Source organism: Ambystoma mexicanum, chromosome 2p, assembly GCF_040938575.1.
Source record: "Ambystoma mexicanum isolate Mex_15411 chromosome 2p, UKY_AmexF1_1, whole genome shotgun sequence".
NCBI lineage: Eukaryota > Metazoa > Chordata > Amphibia > Caudata > Ambystomatidae > Ambystoma > Ambystoma mexicanum.
The window spans coordinates 484,347,386-484,373,403 of record NC_090923.1 but is presented as its reverse complement, the minus strand read 5'-3'; the positions used below and the strand labels follow the sequence as shown (position 1 = coordinate 484,373,403).

Genomic DNA, 26,018 nt, shown 5'->3' with positions numbered 1-26,018 from the left:
ACAGTTAAAAAGACCCATGTAGGAAAGCATGATATGACCCAATCTTTCATTTCATAGCCATTGGTAAGGCCAAAGAAAACCTCTACTTCGGAACAATAATAACAATGTAGGTTTGCAATTCGATGTGCACATTGGCACTTCGTTCAATTAAAGCTTACCTTGCAACTTGGAACTCATTGCCCCCTCATGTATGGATTTCATAGGCGGGTCCTGTCATTTTGCAGCCATATTTTGTGTGCATGGATTCAGAAGGTTGGAATTTGATTTACTGAGAGGAGTTTTAATGGGGGGGGAATCACATTTGTAGTGTACACATCCAGAAGTATAGGTTTAATTAAAAACAGTGTGTTCTAAATTCAATATTACTTTCTAATTGTAATGTTCTACCATGCCAGCACCCTTTGTGCTCAAAAACAGTAAGAAATACATCATTCAATAACACACTGAGGCAAAGTTTATTTATTAAAACAAATATTGTGTTTGGACATTTCTATTAATTGCCTAAGAGAAATCTTCCATCCTATTAATAAAAGATGTTCTTCAAATTAAACCCTACAAATGTATTCAAATTCAGTTATTTTACCCTGACATTAAGTATAAACAATGTTGCTTAAAACACATGTCCAAATTCTGTGAATATTGATCGGATTGTGTGAAATGAACTCAGTGAACCAACATAAAATTGTAGAAGATATATGGGACTTCACTATTGTAGATCTACATGTGTAAAACAGGGGTTTATCACTACAGTATCTGTTTCGGTGCTTTACATAATGATTGAATGTACAGATAGAATGGGTCTTTACAGCTTTTGAGTAATGAGAACAATGGTGGTAGATCGGATACCATCATCAACAGGGCCACACTGATGTTCTTAGAACAGGAATTACTTCCATAGGAAGGAACACATCTGAAGTTTCAAGACATACGAGGATACGGTTATAAATAGCCATCAAACTAATATATAATGCACTGATCATATTCCCAATCCCATGCCTTTGGATGAAGTTTTTAACAGGTCTGATGGAGATTAGGCGGTATCTGGTGATTTGACTGTGCTCTGCCCAGTTAGCTGTCAATCACTGCTTTACTTTTATTCTTCTTTTGGCGTCTTTGTGTCTCTTCCGGCATTCCTGGGGGTGAGAAAATAGACATTTACTTTGACTGAAAATCAAAAAACTGCAATCTGGGGCCAGATGACCTGTGTACGATGACACTAGATCCAGGCAGCACTTCAAAAGAATAATTTTCCCTCAATATAATGTCCCAAAAGAGGAGGGAAAACCAATATGAAACTTGTGAAACATGAAAGATGAGTTACAGTACAGATCTGAGCTTGAAGGAGCAAATGATTAATTGGGAAATATTGTACACCATCCGTACCATCCCTATTTCTATCTCTTACTGTATCTTGAACTTCATTCTTTGTAGGCATAACTCTGGTGACCCAAAATGTATGTGGTGATGGCACTGCTTCTGTTCATCTTGTAATGTGGACTGAGTTAAACTAAGTATAAATGCTTGAAAACTGCAAGGCTCCTTGAATAAAGTCAGTTTTAACCACTAACTGCATAATTACTTGGTGGCGTTAAGACATGGCTCTCGGGGTCCTCCATGTTTAGGAGGTTTCCTGAAGTTTGGTCAGTAAAGAATTCATTGTGCGGGCTATCTGTAAGGTAGAACATTTCTTTCATCCTATGTTCCTGTGTCCCCTGAACATTTTGTTTTATTTGTGATATTTCTGGTCAGTGTGTTGGCTGCATTCGAGAAAACAATGCAGGTGTGCTCTTTTTTTAAGTAATGTTAACTACCAAATGATGCAGTGAGCTACTTTTCAAAGCAAGTGTAGCCGGTAGACATTCCTTCAAGGAGGGGTATTCTTTACAGTACAATATGATATGGCATTTATAACGCGCCTATACACAAGTGTTTCAAGGTGCGACGAGGCAAGGGCGGGGGAACAGAGGGAAGACAGACAACAATCCTACTAGGCCAGGTGTCATTCAGATCGCGCAAGTGCATAGGAAGGGTAAAGTGCAGTACAGGGATAATAGAATAAATAACAATAAGAAAAGTACGGCCAGCAGCTGGCAAGTGCAGGGGTGAAGGGTAAGTGCAGTCGTCAAGTGCTGGTAAGGGACTGTAGGGACACAGAAAAACAATCCCGAAGTGTGGGGTTGCAAGGATGGCAGTGCAGGTGTGCAACTGGCGGGGGAGGGGACCTGGGCCAGAGATCAGAGGGTGGCCATGTAGCCAGTGCAGTGTCAGTTTCAGCCAGGAAATCAGCAGGGGAGAGGAGGAGAGAAAGCGGAAGCAAAGAGGTTTTGAGGTGCTTCCGGAACCGGAGATGGTTCTCAACAAGTTTCAAGAAGGCAGGAAGGCTGTTCCAGAGGGAGGCACCAGCCGAAGAAAAAGATCTACCACTGACTCGTTGCTTGGAGAAGCGACTGACCCGGAGGGAGCTGGAGGCGGAAGAGCAAAGAGATCGAGAAGGAAGATATTTAGGAAGAGAGAGTTGAAGGTATTGAGGCCCCAGGCCCCAGAAGGTCTTTGTGAACAGGTTTTGAACTTAATACTTGCAGCCACTGGGAGCCAGTGCAGAGATTTCAGCCCTGGAGAGATACGATCCCTGGGCTTGAGGCCAAGGACAAGTCTTGCAGTCCTGTTCTGGATGAGTTGCAGTTGTAGTGTGAAATAGTGCCTTTTTAAATCTCTAGCGCTATGAAGATAACTTTAATTTGCCTTAAATAAAAGCATACATTTCAGATTGTTGTGTGGGGAGCCCTTCTCCAAAAATGTCAGATTAGGGTGGAGAATGTGTGGCTTAAGAGATGGATTTGATTGTCACAAACATTTTGGCTCACTAACCTGTATACTTGGTTGTTAATTATGGATTTGAAAGGACTTGTGGTCTGCTTGCAGAACAATGCTATCTTGAGTTTAAAAAAAAAAGAAATTGCCAGAATACCTAAATCGAGAATGTCCAGAAAGGTTTTGAATAATAAATGTATCATAGTACACAAACGTTTGCAAGCATAGAATAGCTCTGGCAAACGACAAAGTTCTGGGATATTACGGGCGGTGGGATTGCTGGTAACTCCGATAGGACTCCAAGGAGGGGATTGCCACAATTACCGGTGCCAGTAATTGCAGAATTTTTATGCCGGTTGGGGCCTGATCTACTGGCAGGTCAGTCCTGGAGGTAGATCTGTGGTCCCCACAGGCAAACTCGTGTTTCCCCAATCTGGTAAAATCCTGAAATTACTTGCAATTTTACCTGCATTTTTTACGCACCAGGGAAACTGTAATGAGCCCCAAATCTTTCAAGTCATTCCTTTATGCATTGGCCCTTCCACAGGAGCATTAGGAGCGGGAGAAGAATGTGACGCAAACATCATTTCAAGCACACAGGCATTCAGACGCCTATCGTAATCAGTAGCAGTGGTGTCTGTGGGGTTGAATGCCAACCTTGTGAACTCGTGACCGACCAAGGACCAGAGAGCAACCCTGGTATGAGCTTTATCAACTGAGCGAACGACTTAACTGTGTGACTCCTCATTTAACTGGGTCCAAAGATCCGATCTGCTCACTGTTGCTACTTTTAATGTACTCCTTAATTTGTGCATTTTTCACCGGTGTCCAGTCAAAGGATCGAAAACAAAAGGAATACAATAGGATCTAGTCAAAAGGACCAGAAAAAAAAGGTTGAATCCCTTTTTTAAAATGTATTTTTTTTCGGTTTCTGTGTAGGAAAAAAAAAGTGTTTTTTTACACCAAAAGAACAAGTTACTTCTTACCTGGTAACGTTCTTTCGATGGGATGTTCCTCCGACGTATTCCTTATCTATGATAATTGTATCTCCAGCTTGCTGGCTTCGAAAAAGTTTTTTTCCCAGTAGATGGCGCTGCACGTCGACGTCCGTCGAGTAGGTGTTCCTCGACAGCCACCGTATCGACGCCGACATCATCATGTCCATAAATAGACACGCGCAGCGTCCGTTGCTCAATTCCGTTTTGTAGAGTAAGATAGTCTTTGCATGAATTAGTTATTACCCTTGAAGGAGCGTAAACTGCAACCACAAGAGAAATGTTACTGCAGGGATGGATGGGAGGGGCGATAAGGAATACATCGGAGGAACATCCCATTGAAAGAACGTTACCAGGTAAGAAGTAACTTGTTCTTCGAAGGGATTGTGTCCTCCGACATATTCCTTATCTATGATAGACTCCCATAGCAGTGGTATGTGATTGGAGGTGGGAGTAAGAGATGCCATGTTATCCTTTAATAATGGACAGAGTGTAACACAGCTTTGCCAAATCTAGTCTCTTGACTAGAGGAGGAATCCAGGCTATAGAATTTGGTAAAGGTATGTGCGGACGACCATGTGGCAGCCGCACATATGTCTCTAATTGGTACCCCTCTTTGGAGAGCTGAAGCTGCGATACCCCTGGTCGAATGAGCCCTTAGATTTTGAGGGGGCTCTTTCCCTGCCAATTTATAACATTCCAGAATGGCCAAAATAATCCATCTGGAAATGGTTTGTTTCGTTATTGGTAATCCCAACTTTTGTCCTGCGTAACCTACCAAGAGTTGGTCTGCTTGCCTAATCTTAGCAAGTCTGCAGATATAAAAACTCAAGGCTCGGTTAGGGTCCAGCCTGTGCAGTCTCTCTTCCTCTTTCCCCGGATGGGGAGGAGGATAGAATGAAGGTAAAGTAATCTTCGGAGTGATGTGAAATTCAGAAACTACCTTTGGGAGGAAGTTAGGCTTCACCTGTAGAACAACTTTGTCCTTATGAAAAATTGTATGAGGAGGTTTACAAGATAGGGCTTGTAACTCGCTAACCCTTCTAGCAGATGTTAATGCTATTAATAAGACAGTTTTGAGGGTGAGAAACTTTAATGAACAAGAGTGGAGTGGTTCAAATGGAGCACCCTTTAGGAAGTTTAGAACTAAATTTAAGTCCCATAAGGGAACTTGGAATGGTCTTGGAGGATAAACATTAGTTAATCCTTTCAGGTATTGTATTACTAATGGAATTTTGAAATATGATGGCTCCTCTGCAGTGCGCTTGAAGATTGACAGCGCTGCGAGATAGCCCTTAATAGTGCCAACTCGAAGGCCTGAATTTGCCAAGTAAAGTAAAAAGGATAACACCGCAGGTGTACCACATGAAAAGGGTTCGATATTCTTTTCTCTGCACCAGCTGCAAAATTTATTCCAACGGCAGCGGTATAGAGTCTTAGTTGCTGGCCTTCTGGCCGAAGGCAACACCTCCATGGCGTCATCTGGAAGGTCCCAATCCTTGTACCTCAACCTTTCAGAAACCAAGCGTGAAGGTTGAGGGTCTTGATGGCTGGATGGAGAACCTGACCTCCCTTCTGCGAGAGAAGATCTTCTCTGTAGGGAAGACGAATTGGAGGGCAGATGGACATGTCCAGAAGGTCCGGGTACCACATTCTCCTGGCCCAATCTGGGGCAATTAGGATCATGGTCTTCCGAAACCTCCTGATCATTTGAGGAATAACAGGGACCGGAGGAAACGCATACAGAAGTGGGAACTCCCAATCCACTACGAACGCGTCTCCTAGAGCTCCTCTCGGGGGAAATTCCCTTGAGCAAAACCGGTCGCACTTCCTGTTGATACTGGTGGCGAACAGATCCACTTGAGGGGTTCCCCAAAGGGCGAAGATCTCTTGAAGGACTTCCTGAGCTATCTCCCACTCGTGGGAGACTGTGTTCTGCCTGCTCAGAGCGTTCGCTGTCAAGTTCTTCTCTCCGGCTAAGTGAATTGCCGATAGAGAGATTCCTTCCTGAATTGCCCAAAACCAGAGCTGCATCGCCTCTCTGAACAGTGGTAGTGATCCTACGCCTCCTCTTTTGTTGAGGTAGTGCCTGGCCACCGTATTGTCCGTCATTATCAGGACATTTCTTCCCCGTACAGACGGCAGAAAAGCCTTCAGTGCCAGTCTGATGGCTCTCACCTCCAACAGGTTGATATGTAGTCTGGACTCCGATGGAGACCAACGACCGCTGATGGTCAAGTCGTTGGCATGGGCTCCCCACCCTGTGAGTGAGGCATCCGTGACTACTGTTATCTCCGGCCATGGTTGCCAAAACAGTTCTCCTTTCAAAATGTTTTCCCGACAGGCCCACCACTGAAGGTCTCGAGCCACTCTGACCGGGATCTGAAGGAGATCTGTCATTCTTCCTGAGAACTGTGACCACTGAGTTCTTAGTGCCCACTGAAGAGATCTCATCCTCAGGCGAGCCTCTGGCACAAGGAATATGCAGGATGCCATGAGCCCTAGCAACCTCAAAAAGTCGAAGGCTGGGAGACGTTGGGCATTTTGAAATCTGGTGACCATCTGCAGAATATCTTGAGCCCTCACCTCTGGTGGCGAGGCTTTTCCCAGGGAAGTGTCCAGGACTGCTCCAATGAACCGGAGTCTCTGTGATGGTATCATCTGTGACTTCTTTAAATTGAGGGAGAAGCCCAGCTTGTGAAGGAAGTGGCAGACATAATCTAGTTGGATCTGAACTTGTTCTGAAGATAACTCTCTGATCAACCAGTCGTCCAGGTAGGGGTAGACGTGAATCCCTTCCCTCCTTAGACTTGCAGCCACAACCGACATTAGCTTAGTAAAGACCCTTGGGGCGGAGGTCAGCGCAAATGGCAGAACTCGAAATTGATAATGAGAGTTGCCAATTGCGAACCTCAGGTATTTCCTGTGCTTGAGACGAATTGGCACATGGAAATAAGCATCCTGAAGGTCCAGAGATACCAGCCAGTCCTGAAGCTGGAGGGCCTGAAGGATCTGAGAAAGAGTTACCATCTTGAACTTGTCCTTCCTGAGGAACTTGTTCAATTCTCGTAAGTCCAAGATGGGTCTCAGTCCTCCGTCCTTTTTCGGTACCATGAAGTAGGGGGGAGTACCAACCCTTGTTCCTTTCTGCTACAGGTACCGGTTCTATGGCACCTTTCTCTAGCAGGTCTAGAATGTCCTGCAGGAGGAGCGGATCTGAAAACTTCAAAGAGTTGTTCCCCAGTATATGGCTCTGAGGGGTGCGTAGGAAAGGCAGGCAGTAACCTTGGGCCACTGTCTCCAGAGCCCAAGCATCTGACGTAATAGCCTTCCATTCCGTCAGATAGTGAGTTAACCTGCCCCCTACAGGTGTTTTGTGAGGGGAGACCTCAGAGCCGTTTGGGAGCGGCTAATGCAGATGCCGTAAAGCAGCTCCTGCTGCTGCGGCTTTCTTTCCTCTACCCCGTCCACCACGGGTACATTTTCCTTGACCTCTTTGAGCTGGCCGTCCTCTGCCTCTTCCGTATGTGGAATAATAGCGAAAGGACCTTCCTCTCCAAGAGGATCCTGAAGGACGAAAAGTAGTCTGACGGATTGCAGCTCCTAATGATTTTGCTGCTGCTTTGGATGTTTGCAATTTTTCCAGACTGTCATCCGCCTTTTTACCGAAAAGGGAAGAGCCGTCAAAGGGCATATTCAAAAGTCTGGCCTGTACGTCTGAAGCAAAGCCAGACTTTTGTAACCACGCATGCCTGCGAATTGTGGTACTTGCCACCATGGCCCTGCTGATACTGTCAGCAGAATCAATGCCAGTTTAAAGGGACTCGCACATTGCATCTTTACCATCTTCTACTCCTTCCTGGAGGCAGTCAGCCGCTGATGAAGCACACTCCCAAAGAGTGTGGCTCAACCTAGCGAGCGTACAAGTAGCATTAATAGATTTCAATGCCATGCTACAAGCAGAAAAGACTTTCTTAGCCATCGCATCATTTTTTTTGTCATCCCTGTCCTGTGGAGCAGTGGGGTATGCAGATGTACTGCCTGATGAAGTTGCTGCTTGGACCACCAGACTCTCTGGAGTAGGGTGCTTCGATAGGTATTCAGGGTCAGCAGCAGATACCCTATATTTTGTTGACAACTTCTTATTAACTGCAGGGACAACTTCAGGAGTTTCCCAGTTAGTTAAAATCTTTCTTTGTAAAGCAGAATGAAAGGGAACCACAGGATCCTCCTGTGGACCTTTATCCAGAATATCTGTGAGGTCATCCTGTTGAAAAACAGGTGAAGGTGCAGACCAACCCATGAACTCCATAATTCTTGACATTAGGGTTCTATAAAGGGGTTTCAGCATGTTCCCCTGGGTCTGGTTTGACAAATTCCACTTCTGGGAAGTGTCTAGGCCACTTGCTTCCTGTAATACAGCCTGAAGGTCTTTCAACCTTCTTTCCTCAGAGGCAAAAGTCTCTGGTTCAGGTGATGTGGTCCTCTCTGCAGCCCAAAAGGCCTTTCTTGATCAGAATCTTCCCTTTCTTCATAAATTGAAGTTAAGGGGGGATGCTCTGGCCTGTGAAATGGTATAAAACCCATCTCTAAAGCAGAGGGAGCCATCATCACTGGCCTTGAAAAGGTTGATGTCGTCGACGCCGATGTAAAAATCCTCGAAGGCGCCGACAAAGGCGTCGAGAAAACTGGAAGAGGCCTCGAAGAACTCGAGAGGATCGGAATCCTGCTCAAGGATGTCGACGTTCTCGACGTTGTGTCGGAGGCTCTCGGTGTAAACGTTGGCAGTGGAGTAGCCGTGGGTTTTTCTTTTATCGGCGTCGACTCGATCGATGGATGCGTCGAAGAACCCTTCCATAACGGCGTCGATGGCGCCGATCTATGCTTCGAGGGGACTTTCGACGTCGATGGCGTCGAAGATGCTTTGTTTCCTGATGGCCCGTGGCGCTTTCGGGTAGAGACTTTCGCCGGGTGCTTTGACTCGCGGCGTTTAGATTTTTTGGGCTTTTCACCGGGGTATCACCCTCAGCTGTCTTCAAGGGGGTCGAGGCTGCTTTCTCGAAGACGCTTAGCATCTTTTTTCTGAATTCCTCCCACTCAGCCTGAGAACTGTGTTTTGTGGGGCAAGGTACTTTTTCAGGGGAATTAGAAGACGATGAATGGGATCTTCTACGTCTCTTTTTCGAGTGTCTAGATGTCGACGAGTGGTGGGAGCCACTTCGAGACCTAGAACGAGAGTGTTTGACGGTGAGGAGACGAATGTCTCGACTCTACCTCGGAAACTTTCGAGGAAGTTTCAACTGACCTACCTCTCTCGAGCTTCCCCTTACGCTCCTTCAAGGCTTTCGCCGTCATGGACAAGCATTCCTCACACTCCGAACACTGGTGCTCGACTCCCAGACACCACAAACAGATCCTGTGAGGATCCGTCAACGACATTTTCTTCCCACAGTCTCGACATTTTTTGAAGCCGGACCGAGGAGTCGTCGGGTCGGAGGAGGAAGCCATCGAGTACGAGTCGGTATTCTCGAGGAATAATGAAGTATATTTCGACCGAAGAACTGAGCAACGATATTCCGAGGCACACGAAGCGTGGAAAAACAGAACTGAGCAACGGACGCTGCGCGTGGCTATTTATGGACATGATGACGTCGGCGTCGATAAGGTGGCTGTCGAGGAACACCTACTCGACGGACGTCGACGTGCAGCGCCCTCTACTGGGAAAAAAAAGTTTTCCGAGGCCAGCAAGCTGGAGCTACAATTATCATAGATAAGGAATACGTCGGAGGACACAATCCCTTCGAAATGGGGGTTTGCGGAGGAATCCCCCCCCCCCAAAAAAATAAAAAATAAATAAAAACCTTTTTTTCCCCCCGGTCCTTTTGACTCGAAACTATTGCATTTTGATCCTTTGTCTTCGATCCTTTCACCCATAACCTTTTTCACCAGCAGCATTTATTATGTAGTGTATTAATTGTATCCATTTTTGAAATGCCCCCCTGTGCTTTCTTATATATTTTTACTATAGAGCTGATTGACCTATTGATTTTGTATTGTAGTAGTTGGATGATATCAAAATAAAATCACCAAAATATTTTTTTTAAAACAATTCTAAAAGGTGCCTGCAGAGGTGGGACTCGAACCCAGCTCCTTGCCACTGGAGGACGATGCTCTCAACACTTCACAACTGCCACTGTGACAATGTAGCCTGGAGAAGTGCAAGTGAGCTTCACCCCATCCCCACACGCCAAAAAGAACTCTGCTACAAACTGACAATGTACTTGACCACAAAGCGAAAACCACTTTTCAGCCCTTAATCACACTTTTCCTCTCTTGTAACTGCATCCCACCCATGGCCCTACAATTGAATTCTCTCACGTTGTGTATAGGCGCATTATAAATATCTTATCATATCAAATCTCTGCTTCTGGCTACTCTTACAGCAGAGTTTACATTAAGACCTGACTTTAGGCCACACCAGTCATCAACTTTGATAATGGTCTTTTACCCAAGATAGAATTAAGATTGGCAGCTTAACAAAGCAAGCCCCTGCCGATTCCACAAGCTAGTTTTTGGTTTTACTGGTTGTCATACAGAGGATGTTCCCATAGTGTGTAGCTGCCACATACTCAAGCAATAATATTCAGGAAAAAATGAAAGTAATCCTCAAATACACCAACCATAGAGTGCATTAATTGTTCTGGTGAGTCAAAGCTTAATTAAAATATTGACACAAGGAATTGTTTCCTTGTTAAGTTTCAAATTTTTATTTTGTCGGTGTTACTTCACACCAATTTTCAAAAGATGGTGATTTTTAGTTCATGAATTAGCGTCTCTCAACACAAGTTTCCCCATTTACAATGGTTCATCAGGAGAGAAAAATGTTCTACAATGTAAAAAAAAAAAAAAAAAATATAAGAGCTGAAAAATAATCTGTCATTGTTCGTTTAGAGAGTAACTTGACATGATAATGCTAAGTACATGATTTGTTTTTTAGATCTCATTCACATGAAAGAAGAACAAGTTACTTTCTTACCTGGTAACGTTCTTTTGATGGGATGGTCCGACGACGTATTCCATATTTATGACATGTAATCACCACAGCTGTGCTGCTTCGGAATCTTTTTTCGGCGTCTGCGTCCTGCGTCGATGACGTCGATGCGCCGTCGTCGAGGACCTCGTCCGACGTCATCCGATGTGATAAGGATGACGCCCGTAGCCTCAGTTGTAGTTTTTTCCCCCCAAAACATGTGACATTAGTCAACTGCCAGTCAGACACAAAGCCTTGCGGAACGTAAGCTGCAATCGCAAAAGAAATTCTGCAGCGGGGAAGGCAGGGTGGGAGCGATATGTAATACGTCGTCGGACCATCCCATCGAAAGAACGTTACCAGGTAAGAAAGTAACTTGTTCTTCGAGGGGATTGGGTCCTCCGACGTATTCCATATCTATGACAGACTCCCAAAGCAGTACCAGAGCAAGGAGGAGGGAAAGAATTTAGAATCAAAATTTAGAATAGCCAATCAAATAGCAGAGCAAAGGACCGCCTTGCCAAAGGCCAGATCCTGTCCTCGATGGAATCGAGGGAATAGTGACGTACAAATGTATGTACTGAAGCCCAGGTGGCTGCATCACAGATGTTGCGAATAGGAACACCCCTCTGCAGGGCAGTAGATGCAGCCATACCTCTGGTAGAATGTGCCCGCAAGCCAGCCGGTGGGTCCTTACCCGCCAAGCGGTAACACTTCGAGATGGCCAAAATAATCCAGCGAGACAAAGTCTGTTTCGTCACAGCTTGCCCAAACGCTTTCCAGCGTAACCAATAAAGAGTTGATCGTCCACTCTGACCCGGGACATGCGTGAAACATAAAAGCTTGAAGCTCTCCTACGATCAAGCCTATGGAGCCTCTCCTCTTCCTTACCAGGATGCGGAGGAGGATAGAATGCCAGAAGAACAACCTTCTGGGCCAAATGAAATTCCGTCACTACCTTCGGAAGAAAAGAAGGACGAACTCTAAGGACAACCCTGTCCTTGTGAAATACAGTGAAGGGTGGCTTAACTGAAAGTGCCTGTAACTCACTCACTCTGCGAGCGGAAGTAACCGCAACTAAAAACACAGTTTTCAGAGTTAACAGCCTCAAAGGGCAAGAATGTAAAGGCTCAAACGGAGCACCCATAAGAAACTTAAGAACAAGGTTTAAATCCCAACCGCGCACCAGGAAAGGTGACGGAGGGAACACATTAGTGAGCCCTTTCAGAAACTGTGAAATTAAAGGGATTTTAAAGTAAGAACACTCTTCAGACGAGCGCTTAAAGATGGACAGCACCGCCAGGAAACCTTTAATGGTACCCACTTGCAAGCCCCTGTGGGCCAAAGAAAGTAAAAAGGACAGAACCATGGGGATGTCACATGCAAAAGGATCCACATTCTGAACTCTGCACCAGTCGCAGAACCTACGCCAACGGCAACGGTACAGAGACTTTGTTGCTGGCCTTCGGGCCGAAAGCAACACCTCCATCACGTCTTCAGGGAGGTCCCAATCCTTATACCTCAACCTTTCAGAAGCCAAGCGTGAAGGTTGAGGGATCTGACCTCTGGATGGAGAACCTGACCCCCCCTCCCGTGAGAGCAGATCGTCTCGGTAGGGAAGACGACGTGGAGGGCAGATGGACAAGTCGAGAAGGTCCGGGTACCACGTCCTCCGAGCCCACGCCGGGGCAATGAGGATCATCCGGGAACCGAACTTCTGTAACCTCCGCAGCACTTGCGGGATGACGGGGACTGGAGGAAACGCGTACAGCAGTGGGAATGACCACTCCACCACGAACGCGTCTCCTAAGGCTCCTTTTGGAGGAAATTCCCGCGAGAAAAACCTTTCACACTTCCGGTTGACACTGGAGGCGAAGAGATCTACTTGAGGGGTCCCAAAAGGGCAAAGATCTCCAGGAGAATCTTCTGAGCCAACTCCCACTCGTGAGAGATCGCGCTCTGCCTGCTCAGAGCGTCCGCCGACACGTTTGTCTCCGGCCAGATGAACTGCCGAGATCGAAACTTCCTGCTGGATGTCCCAGAACTCGAGCTGCATCGCCTCCCTGCACAGAGGAAGTGACCCTGCCCCCCCTTTTTGTTGAGGTAGTGCATGGCCACTGTGTTGTCCGTCAGGATCAGGACACTCTTTCCTCGCACAGTCGGCAGAAAAGCCTTCAGGGCTAGCCTGACGGCCCTCAGCTCCAACAGATTGATATGGAGTCTGGACTCCGACGGAGACCAACGACCGCTGACTGTCAGCCCGTTGGCATGAGCTCCCCATCCCGTGAGGGATGCATCCGTCACGATCGTCACCTCCGGCCAGGGAAGCCAAAATGGAGCCCCCTTCATCAAGTTGCCTCGGACGGCCCACCACAGAAGGTCCCGGGCGACCGAGGGCGGCACCTGAACTGGGTCCGACATCCTGCCGGAGGACTGCGACCATTGCGTCTTGAGTGCCCACTGCAAAGATCTCATCCGCAGGCGAGCCTCTGGCACCAGAAGAATGCAGGATGCCATGAGGCCGAGCAACCTCAAGAACTCGAACGCTGGGAGCGTCTGGGCATGCTGAAACTTGTGCACCATCTGCTGAATGTGAAGAGCCCTCACCTGGGGAGGAAAACACTGCCCCAGGGAAGTGTCGAGCACTGCTCCGATGTACTGGAGCCGCTGTGTTGGCGTCAAATGGGGCTTCTTTAAATTGAGGGAGAAGCCCAGCCTGTGAAGGGAGTGGCAGGTGACGGACAGATGATCCAGGACTTGCTCGGGAGAGCTCCCCCTGATCAACCAATCGTCCAGGTAGGGGTAGACGTGAATCCCCCCTTGCCTGAGATGCGCTGCCACCACCACCATGAGCTTGGTGAAAACCCTCGGGGCGGAGGTCAATCCGAACGGCAGGACCCGAAACTGAAAGTGCGAGTCGCCAACCGCGAACCTCAGGTACTTCTTGTGCTTGGGATGGATCGGCACATGGAAGTAAGCATCCTTGAGGTCGAGTGACACCAACCAGTCCTGAAGCTGAAGGGCCTGGAGGACTTGAGAGAGAGTAACCATCTTGAACTTGTCCTTCCTGAGGAGTTTGTTCAAACCGCGCAAGTCCATGATGGGTCTCAATCCCCCGTCTTTCTTCAAAATCAAAAAATAAGGGGAATACCATCCCTTGTTCCTCTCCGCTACAGGCACCAGTTCTATGGCGCCTTTCTCCAGCAGGGCTTGAATTTCCTGCGCAAGGAGTGGATCCGGACTCTGCAAAGAGAGGTTCCCCGGTGGATTGTCGCGAGGCCTGTGCCGAAAGGGAAGACAGTAGCCGTGGGTTATGATCTCCAGAACCCACACATCTGAAGTAATGGCTCGCCACTCTACAAGATGCTGCGCCAGCCTTCCCCCAACCGGCGAACCATGGGACATGGCCTCATGACTGACTGGGAGCGGCTGCGGCGTTACCTGAGGGCAAAGAGGCAACTGCCCGAGCAGCCTTGGCACCACGGGTACCCTGTCGTCCACCTCTGGTACCCCTGCGTTGGCCTCTTTGACTGCCAGCTCCTCTCACTTTACTGAAGGACGAGTAAAAGCGAAAGGAACCACCCCTCCACTGCTGTCCCCTAGGACGAAAAGGCGGAGGTTGGCGAACTGCAGCGCCCAATGACTTCGCTGCAGCTTTTGAGGTCTGAAACCTCTCAAGGCTCTCGTCAGCCTTGCTGCCAAAAAGGTGTTCACCATCAAAGGGCATGTTGAGGAGCCGGGACTGCACAACAGGAGCAAACCCCGACTTCCGCAACCACGCAAACCTGCGTATCACGGTGCTCGCCGCCATGGACCTACTGACGCATTCAGCTAAGTCCAAATCCGACTGAACGGACTCACACATGGCATCCTTACCATCCTGGACCATAGCAAGGAAACCATCTCGTTCGTCCCCTTTGGGAATATGTTCAGCCGCTAACGCAACACAGTTCCACAGAGGTTGTGTGAAACGAGACAAGGCACTAATGGAGTTGGCCGCCTGAAGCGCCATACCACCAGAAGAAAACACTTTCTTCACCCAGCCATCAAAACGTTTGTCGTCCCTATCAGGAGGGATGGTAGGGTACGACGCCTGCTTTGCCGGGGCCGTGGCCGCCTGCACCACCAAACTCTCCGGAGTGGGGTGCCTGGTCAAGTAGCAGGGGTCGCTACTGGCTGGACGGTATTTTCGCGACAAGGATCTGCCCAACGCCGGGAGACTCTCCGGAGCAGTCCAAGCCGCCGCCGCCCTTCTCTGTAAAGCCATATAGAACGGCAGTACCGGGTCAGTTGGGGGACCAAAATCAAGGATGTCCGTTAGATCATCCTGCACAAACTCCCCTGGGGGAGAAGACCATCCCAAGTACTCAGAAACCCTAGCCATAAGGCGCCGGTACGAGGAATCGGCATGAGAGCCAGGCTCAGGCCTACAAAACTCCACCTCCGGAGAGGTGTCCAGTCCACTGGCATCAAGCAGTGACTGCCTCAAATCGTCAAACTGACTATGGCCCAAGACAATTTAATCTGGAACCTGACTAGGAACCAGGCCATCAGAATCCTCATCCGCCTCTGAAATATATTCCAGGTGGCGAAAAGAAGGCACCCGAGAGTGCTAGCTCTTAACCAGAGCCTTCCTAGGGGGTTCCCCCGTGCCACGGGGTGCCTCCGACAAGAAAGGCGTCGATGGCATCGAGCGAATCGGCGCCGGCGTCGAGAGAACAGGCGTCGGCGCCGAGAGGATTGGCGTCGACGTCGAGGAAATCGGTGTCGACGTCAGATGCAGCGCCACCAGCATCGGCGGCGTCGACACAGCCCTCGAAGCAGGAGCCCCGAGCGTGTCCTTCGACGACCTGAGCGTCAACGGCTTCGACGACTTCCTCGGAGCCGGAGCCTCGAGAAAGCCTGTCGACGCCCTCAACGCCTCAGACGTCGATGTCTTCCTCGAAGACCTCACAGGTGCACAAGGTCTCGAACGCGTCGAGGACCGGGACCTGAAACGGGTACGTCGAGAACGAGTCTCCTTGTCCGAACGGGACCTCTCCCGTGACTCGTGCAGACCAATCTTGCGAGCGGTGTATCTCGACCTCTCATGACCGACCCCACTCGGGGGCGCGGACGGCTTAGTACCCTGCGACTCAAGAATCGCCAGCATTTTCTTCCCGAAGGAAGCCCATTCCTCCGGCATCGCACGGCTGGTGGGGTAAGCGACGTGCCGGGCAGAGTCCTCCAAAGAGGACCTGGAAGGCGACCGGTGTCGGCGCTTCCGAGAATGCCTCGAAGAGGCTGAGGAGTGGCGAGACCGACTCCTAGAAGGAGACCCACGAGACTTCCGACGATGACGCGGAGAGTCACCCCTCGAATCATCCGTCGAAAGCCCCGCAGACTTCGACTTCCAGGGCTTGGACACCCGACCTACCGACAACAACTTCTTACGTTCGCGTAAGGCTTTGGACGTGAGCGACTGGCAGTCGATACAGTCATCCGTGTCGTGGGCCTCCCCGAGGCCCCAGAGGCAGGCGTTGTGCGAGTCCGTCACCGACATCTTAGACCCACACTCCCTGCACTTCTTGAAGCCCGGATGCGGGGTCGAAGACGAAGTAGAAGACATCTTCACACAAAGGATTTTCACAAAAACGAACAGGTTCGAAGAACCGAGAAGAACAGAACTCCAAAGAGTCGAGGCGTTAACCGAGATTCACGAAGCAACACGTTTGCGGAAAAAACGGAACTGAGGCTACGGGCGTCGTGCGTCCTACTTATCACATCGGATGACGTCGGACGAGGTCCTCGATGACGGCGCATCGACGTCCGACGCAGAACGCAGAAAAAAGTTTCCGAAGCAGCACAGCTGTGGTGATTACATATCATAGATATGGAATACGTCGGAGGACCCAATCCCCTCAAAATGTAGGTCATTGTTAATAAATGAGAGCTAAAGCTATACATCACATATTATTTGAGAGATACATACAAGACATGATTCACATAAGTTTCTCAGTTTCAGGTATAATATGTCAGGTTGCTTGATTCAAATAACAATAATAGCAAAAGGTCCCCGATAGGTACATTCTTTGGCTGTCTGGATACATGCTAGTGCCCCAGATAGTTTGGTGTAGAAGGGAAAGAGAAAAAAAGAAAATACGTAATTAAAATAGTTTAAGGTTAAAAAATTAAAGAGATTCAGCTTTTGGTTAAGGAGCTTAACCAGGTTTAAAGAAACAGAAGGTTGAGAGGAGTAGTCTTACCTTAAAGCTCAATGTGTATGAAGGCCCCGATAAGCCTGGTGTCCCGTAGTTTCCTTTAGGAGGCACAGGTTGAAAATGAAATTATGCGCTATTTGTAGCGCAAGATCAACGTGATGCGTGATTACATCATGTGCAGCCGCACTTTACGCACGGCCGTGCCATGCCGTCACTACGTACATTGCGCGGCGCGTAATGACATCACTACGTATATTGCATGGCCATATTGATTTCAATGTGAATTCTGTCATTTGGCGACCATAAGGATTGAAAATCAGGCAAACAGGCAAAGGTGATAACAGTTGACAATAGTTGTGTGCCAAATAAAGGTATTAATCAATGACTTAAGACCCCAACCATAGTGCAGGAAGCTAAATTGCTATACAGATTCTGTTGTGCTGGTTGCTAGAAAAACGTGAGATTAACAAAAATATAATATGTATAAAGTGAGGATTTTGGAGAAAATGCCAACTAATTAAGAATGGGGCATCCACCCCATCACTATTATCAGAAGTCATGGCAGAAGATACGATTGATCTTTTAAATATAGAAGGAGACAAGGAATATACCACAGAACGTTCTTGGAGAAACAATGGATTGAATCCTTCTTGTCCGAGGAAACCATCCTCAGACCCAAATCTACATTTATACCCAGACTTTCTTCAGAAAACGTAATTGACATTTTTCACAGAGCAGTCAGTAATAAAATTCGAGATAATTACCTAAAAAACCTGACATCTAAAGCCAAAAATAATCTCAACATAGAAGAAAAGCTAGCACTTAAAAAAACTTGCGCAAGATGAATCAATCATAACAAAAGCAGCAGACAAACAATGTAAAATCATCCTCATCAACAGTTTGGACTATATTCGAGCAGGCTACAAACACCTCAACGACAAAAAATGCTATTAAAAACATACAGTAAACCCTATATCGAATCTGGAAAAGGAATGGAATAAAATTAGTAAAACTTGGTTTGAACAAGGACTGCTGACAGAAAATGAATATCTTGGCTTGCATAGCAAAGATCCCATCATGTCCACCATTTACTTTTTAACAAAGGTTCATAAACAATACACAGACTTACCATCATTTCGACCCATCATTAATGGCATTGGGTCAATTACAGAGAAAATATAATACATCGACACACATATTCAGCCTCTTGCATCAGGACTTGCCTCATTTGTAAAGGACACAAAACACATTATCCAATAGCTAAACCAAATACTATGGGGACCTAACTATCTATTTGTATCCCTTGGTGTAGTCTCGTTATACACGAGCATCCAACATGACAAAGGTTTGGAAAGCACCAAATATTTCTTGAACACAAGATCAGTTTTGTATAAACAACAAAATGAAATGATCCTCTCGATCTTGAACTTTTCACTTAAAAATATCTTCTGCTTTAACAAAGACATCTTCAGACAGCTCCAAGGTACAGCTACAGAGTCAAAGTTCACCCCATTATACCTCTTCACGGGATTTTTCGAAATAAAACAAGCCTGGAATCACAAACTATTCTCTAACAATATTAAATTCTGGGGTCGATTCATAGAATATGAGCCAAAGACTGTGAGAGAAGCAGTGCGGAAAGCTGAAAATATCTCAAGAGATTATCTTTTGACAGACAAACCGAAAAGAACAACCATGGATATGGTTCCTAAATTCATTACTACATACAGCATGGAAGCATCTAACAACAAGAGAAATCTTAATAAACATTGGAACATCCTAAAAACGGATCCAAGTCTAAATAAATATTTGGAAAATCATCCCAGTATGAGCTACTGTCATGACCCAATGTAATGATTCAACACTAACCTGACTCGTGCAGCAATCAACGAGGCAAATGGAGAGTCCCCTGAGGCCCCTAACACCTCCCTCCTCCCTGAAGGGAAACGAAAGGTTGTGCGAGGGATCCCAGGGAAACCCTCCTGGGGGAAAAAAACCCTGCTGGAACGGATGTGGAGGTGAATCGGTTGCTGTATCCGCTGGCAGTACTGGATTTCACTGGATCTGGTCACAGAACCGCGTAGAATTCCGGATTCTAGATAAGTAAACAAGAGATGAGTGAAAGAACTAGTACGAGAGGAATGATTGTAAAGGTTGGTGATGTACCTAACGTTTCTGGAAGGGGAGGCTACCGGAGTGTCCTGTAGACTCGTGAGCAGCGGAACGGGAAGGCTGGGCAGAAAGGCGAGGCTGTAGGAAAGAGCAGGAAGGAAAGATAAGCATAGGAATAAGGTGTAGAACAATAGACTTCCTAGATGCGAACTCACGTAGCGTCTGTGGAGAGTAGCGACGCACTGAGCTTCGGCCCTGCTGGGCCATATCTGGGATCCAGGAGAGAACGAGATGACGTCAGTGAACGTCTGTCCTGCGAACGCGGAAACACTGCACTGTAACCCAAAGGACGAGGAGCCATCTTGGAAGAGGGGGAAACGGAAAGTGCTCGCATTCTCCAGCGTTGCCACAGGGAACGCCGGTGCCAGTAAGTCGTGACAGTATGCCTCCTTCCGAGGGTAACACCCCCTGGTTTGCCCGGATGACACCTGTGGAAATGGCGAACAAGTACGGGGGCGTGGACTGCTGAAGCCGGTTCCCATGTACGGTCGGCCATTGAGTAACCCTTCCAATGGATCAAATACTGCAGTCGACCGCGATGATAACGGGAATCACAAATGCCCGAGACTTCGAACTCCGGACCCTCCGTAGTAGCTACTGGAGGCGGGCAGGCCGTAGTAGATCGACCAAAACGATCCAATACGTGAAGCTTGAGTTGTGATACGTGAAAAACTGGGTAGATTCTAGACCAAGAAGGTGGAAGCCGTAACTCAAAAGCCAAGGGACCTTTTGCTCTCAATACCGTGAAAGGTCCAAAATACTTCGGAGACAATTTAGAAGGAACCAGATGTCTGGGCAGAAACTTTGAAGAGAGCCAGACCAAATCCCCCGGAACAATCACAGGAGATGGTGAACGATGTAAATCAGCATAACGTTTAGCATGCTCTTGAGCTTCCAGTAATGCGGATCTGGCCAAAAGATGTCCCTGTTGAATGTCGCCCATTAAAGCGTCCACATCTGGAAAGGCCGAAGATCTGAGAAGAGAGGACGAATAGCAGGAAGGATCGTACCCATAGGTACAATGAAAGGGACTAGTCTTGATAGATGCATGAGGAGCGTTATTGTAGGCAAACTCTGCCAAAGGTAACAAATCCTTCCAGTTGTCCTGTGCCGCTGATACAAAACAGCGCAAATACGTTTCCAGAGTCTGATTTAAACGTTCCGTTTGCCCATTCGTTTGAGGATGGTAACCCGAACTCAAGGCTCTCTTTATGCCTAAGGCAGAGCACACTTGTTGCCAATATCTGGATATATATTGGGAACCCCGATCCGACACTATGCTGTCAGGGAGACCATGCCGGGAAAAGATGGTGTCTATGAAATGTCTGGCCATCTGTGGAGCTGTCGGTACTGAAGGCAGAGCCTGGAAATGAGCCAATTTGGTGAAATAATCCACCGTTACCATAATGGTGGTATGATCTTTAGACTCAGGTAAGTCAACAATAAAATCTGTAGATATCAATTGCCAAGGACGAATAGGTACCTGGACTAGAGCCAGCTTTCCCAACGGTTTACTGCGAGGTACTTTGACTTGCAGACAGATCACACAGGAAGAGACGTAATCAGTCACGTCCTTTCTTAAGGTTTCCCACCAGAAATGTCTCAGTATGAGCTCCTGGGTGCTGGCAATTCCACGATGACCAGCTGCACTAGAATCGTGACACATGTGCATTACTTCAGTTCGAAGCTGGAGTGAGGGAATGTACACCTGATGACCCCGGTAGAAACATCCGTCTTCGAGACTTAGTCCCCATTTATCCGCCTGAGATCTAATGGAGTCCATCAAGACATGAGTTTGGGCTACTACAGAGTGAAGGAAGTCCTGTACTATAGATATGAATGTAGCATGAGGAAACAGTCTTTCGGTCTGAAAACCAGATTTGTAATCGGGATCTCTTCGAGATAGAGCGTCTGCTTGAAGATTGATTTTACCTGGAATGATAGTGAAAGTGATATTGTAGGGAGAGAAAAAATGGGCCCATCTTGCTTGCCGGCTGTTGCGAGTCTCAGCGTATTGTAAACTCTTGAGATTCTGATGGTCGGTGCGGACCTCAATGGGATGTTGGGAGCCCAAAAGGAGATGTCTCCATTCTTGAAAGGCCCGTTTTATAGCCAGCAACTCTTTCTCTAACACCGTGTAGTTGATCTCAGAGGGAGAAAAAGTCTTGGACAGAAAAGCCACAGGGTGTTCTGTTCCTTGGGCAAAAGCTTGTTTAAGTACCGCACCCAAAGCAAAATGGGAGGCATCAGTTTCAACAATAAACGGTAAGCTCTGATCTGGGGTTTGCAAGAGAGGAGCGGAAGTAAATAGAGTCTTCAAAGTATCAAAGGCTGACTGGGCGTCTTCTGTCCAAGTGAAAGGCTTTCCCTTCTTGAGTAAACTTGTAAGGGGCAGAACGATTGAGGAAAATCCCGCTATAAATTTCCTATAGAAATTCGCAAACCCCAGAAATCTCTGTAGTTCCTTGGTAGAACTAGGGGAGGACCATTCCAGAATAGCGGTTACCTTGCGGGGATCCATGGAAATTCCAGTAGGGGACAGAACGAACCCCAGGTACGTGACCGTCGTCTGATGGAATCTGCATTTCTCTGGCTTGCAATAGAGGTGGTTACTTCGTAATCGGTGTAATACTTGACACACGTGTTGGTGATGTTCTGTAGGATTGCTGGAAAACACCAATATGTCGTCAAGATACACCACTACCGTATGAAGAAGGAGATCAGAGAATATATGGTCAATGAATCTTTGAAAAACTGCAGGTGCATTCGCGAGTCCGAAGGGCATCACCCGGTATTCGAAATGACCAAAGGGGGTACGAAACGCGGTCTTCCACTCATCCCCTTCTTTGATTCTGATGAGGTGATAAGCCCCTCTGAGGTCCAACTTTGTGTAAATCGTTGCCCCTTTTACTGCTTCTAGGATGTCTGGTATTAAGGGCATTGGGTATCGATCAGGAATCGTGATTTTGTTAAGACCCCTATAATCAATGCAGGGACGTAACTCGTCCGTGTCCTTCTTTGCTATGAAAAATAACGATGCGCCTGCAGGGGAAGTCGATTCCGCAATCAAACCATTTCTAAGGTGGGTCTCCAAATACTGTCGTAGGACTGATTTTTCCTTCTCGGAAAGGATGTACATCTTTCCAAAAGGGAGTGGCTGAGAGGAGTCTAGACGAATGCAACAATCGTCTCTACGATGAGGCGGAAGTTCAGAAAATTGAGAAGAGGAGAAAATGTCCTGAAACTCTTCGTACTCAGGAGGAACAAGACTAATCAAGTCTACTATCCTTTGAGGGGCAACAGGATTCGACGAAGGAGAACAAAATCCGACCGATCCTTCAGCAAGACATTGTTGGGTACAGTATTCTGATCCTAAAAAAATGGAACCGGCTGTCCAATTTATGTAAGGGTTATGTAGTCTTAACCATGGTAAGCCCAAAATGACAGGGTAGTGAGCTGCTTTTATAATGTCAAATACTACGTCCTCCCTGTGTGATCCAATGAACATCTTCAAAGTGTGAGTCTGTTCTCGTATGGGTCCCGATATTAGTGGGGTTCCGTCTACACCTTCTACAGGTATAGCTATAGCTTTAGGGGATCGGGGAATATTCAGTTTTCTCGCCCAAACATCGTCCATGAACAAACCAGCTGCCCCACAGTCAACCAAGGCTGGGACAGTAACGATGTTTTCTTCTGACAAAGAAAAAGTAACACGCAGGACTACCATGTCCAGCGAGTGAGACAACTTAGTAGGAGATTGGGAACCTGTATCTGTTACCCCGACCGTATGTCCCCTTACGGTTGAGGTCTGGCGTTTCCCGAACGAAATGGTTTTCTGAGAGGAGCGACTGGGCACTCAAGCACGGCATGGCCAGAAGAGCCGCAATACATGCATAGTCCCTGGTTTCTTCTGCGGGCGCGTTCCTCTTGAGTCAGAGGACCCCGGGTAGTGCCCAGCTGCATAGGTTCTTCCGGAATAGCTGTTTTAGGGAAGGATGCTAATTCTGGCGCAGAGCGATGACTTCTCCCTTTTCTCCTCTCCGTTTGCCTTTCTTGCAGCCGATAGTCCAGCTGCATGGTTAACGAAATTAGTTCAGCTAATGTGTTTGGTCTCGGAACTCGAGCTAGTTCATCTTTCAACTCCTCATTAACCCCTCTCCTAAACAACGTAATAAGCGCATCATCGGCCCATGATGTGCCTAGGGCCATTTGTTTAAATCGGGTAATGAATTCTAGAATTCCTAAAGACCCTTGCTTGAAATCTAGAAGTTTCTCTTGGGAGGAGACATTGTATTCCCTCCGAGAAAACATAGCCTTTAGGCTCGCCGTAAAAGCGGGCACTGAATCCAATATGGCATTGTTGGAAGTGACAATAGGCGTGGCCCAAGCTAGCGCGGGACCTGTGAGATGAGTAATCATATATCCCACTCTATCTCTGTCCGAGGGAAAGAAGGATGTCTTAAAAGCAAATTGCACCGTACATGCATCCAAAAATTCCCTTAAAGAATGCGGGTTTCCGTCGTATTTCCCGCCTGGTAGAGGACCAGGAGGAATCTCTGAACTAGTGGGGGCCTTAATTAACATTTGCTGTTTGAGGATTGCATTTTCATGCTTTAAGGCTTGTACCTCATGGGACAATCCTTGTACTGCGGTCGTTAATTGCTGCACTTGGTCTAAGGCTGCCTGTAAAGTAGCCATGATGTCTGTCTAAGCCTTTTTCTTTTTGGCGTCGCTAGCTGTAATGATTCAACACTAACCTGACTCGTGCAGCAATCAACGAGGCAAATGGAGAGTCCCCTGAGGCCCCTAACACCTCCCTCCTCCCTGAAGGGAAACGAAGGGTTGTGCGAGGGATCCCAGGGAAACCCTCCTGGGGGAAAAAACCCTGCTGGAACGGATGTGGAGGTGAATCGGTTGCTGTATCCGCTGGCAGTACTGGATTTCACTGGATCTGGTCACAGAACCGCGTAGAATTCCGGATTCTAGATAAGTAAACAAGAGATGAGTGAAAGAACTAGTACGAGAGGAATGATTGTAAAGGTTGGTGATGTACCTAACGTTTCTGGAAGGGGAGGCTACCGGAGTGTCCTGTAGACTCGTGAGCAGCGGAACGGGAAGGCTGGGCAGAAAGGCGAGGCTGTAGGAAAGAGCAGGAAGGAAAGATAAGCATAGGAATAAGGTGTAGAACAATAGACTTCCTAGATGCGAACTCACGTAGCGTCTGTGGAGAGTAGCGACGCACTGAGCTTCGGCCCTGCTGGGCCATATCTGGGATCCAGGAGAGAACGAGATGACGTCAGTGAACGTCTGTCCTGCGAACGCGGAAACACTGCACTGTAACCCAAAGGACGAGGAGCCATCTTGGAAGAGGGGGAAACGGAAAGTGCTCGCATTCTCCAGCGTTGCCACAGGGAACGCCGGTGCCAGTAAGTCGTGACACCCAACCATTGGGAACCAAGTTAGCCCTAGCTTTGTTAGCCCCATCTCTAGCCCGACTAAAAAAAAATCTTCAAGATAAATCCCATTTTTGGCAACTATAAATGTACAACTGTAAACTTTGTGCGTTCATACATCATAGCAAAAAAGAAATCCTCCTGCCAAATGGACAATCAAAACGCATCAACCACCTTCTCAAATGCAACACCAAGTAAGTTATATATGGTATAGAATGCACCTGTCGAAAAATGTATGTAGGCAGTACAATTAGAGCACTTCAAACCCGAATATATGAGCATCTCAGAGCCATCAAAAACGAGAATCTTAAATACCCCTTTATCCTTGCACGTTACCGCAGACCACAAAAACTTTGTTATTGAGGACCTCAACGTCTTTGGTCTGGAAAAAGTGAAACAGCCGCCAAAAGGAGGACACAAAGAGATAATCCTACGAAAGAAAGAATCTAAAAGGATTTGTATTTTGGACACTTGTATCTTTGGTTTAAATTGTGACTCAGAAATGTGTAATTGGCTGTAATTGCATATCTTTGTATACTCTCTTTAATTATATTTTGCATCTTCTATTTTTAATTTTCATTCAACTTAAAATCATTTTACTTATGTCTTTTAATCTTTTTCTACTTTCCACTCTTCATTAGTTACCACTTTCTGCAAAACTCTCACTTTATACATTTATTATATTTGTGTTAATCTCATGTTTTTCTAGCAACCAGCACAACAGAATCTGTATAGCAATTTAGCTTCCCGCACTATGCGTTGGGACTTAAGTCATTGATTATCACCTTTGTTTGGCACACAACTATTGTCAACTATTATCCCCTTTGCCTGTTTGCCTGATTTTCAATCCTTATGGTCTGCAAATGACAGAATTCACATCGTAATCAATATGGCCATGCGAAACAGGTAAGTGACATCATGACGCGACGCGCAATGCACGTAGTGATGTCAGGACGCGGGCGCACGTAAACATGCGGCTGCGCATGACCTCATTGCGCATCCCACTGGTCTCGCGCTACAAATAGCGCATCATTTCATTTTCAACCCGTGCCTTTTAAAGGAAACTACAGGACACCAGGATTATCAGGGCCTTCTTACACATTGAGCTTTAAGGTAAGACTACTCCTCTCAACCTTCTGTTGCTTTAAACCTGGTTAAGCTCCTTAACCAAAAGCTAAATCTCTTTCATTTTTTAACCTTAAAAACCCTTCTATACCAAACTATCTGGGGCAGCCTGTATCCATACATCCAAAGAACCTACCTATCAGGGATCCTTTGCTATTATTGTTATTTGAATTAAGCAACCCAACATATTATACCTTAAATTGAGAAACTTTGGTGAGTCACTTCTTGTATG

The 26,018-nt window shown here is 47.0% G+C and overlaps 1 protein-coding gene across 20 annotated transcripts in view; it reads right to left on the bottom strand.

The window, feature by feature from the left end:
• Positions 1–444: 444 nt before the first annotated feature.
• NOL8 (nucleolar protein 8) overlaps positions 445–26,018 on the bottom strand; it is a 1,066,580-nt gene continuing 1,041,006 nt past the window's right edge. For all 20 annotated transcript variants that reach the window (XM_069643873.1, XM_069643874.1, XM_069643889.1 and 17 more), the window contains one exon: positions 445–1,133. In XM_069643873.1, coding sequence (XP_069499974.1) covers positions 1,080–1,133 — 54 coding nt within the window. In that variant the 3' untranslated portion in view covers positions 445–1,079. The remainder of the gene's footprint in view (positions 1,134–26,018) is intronic.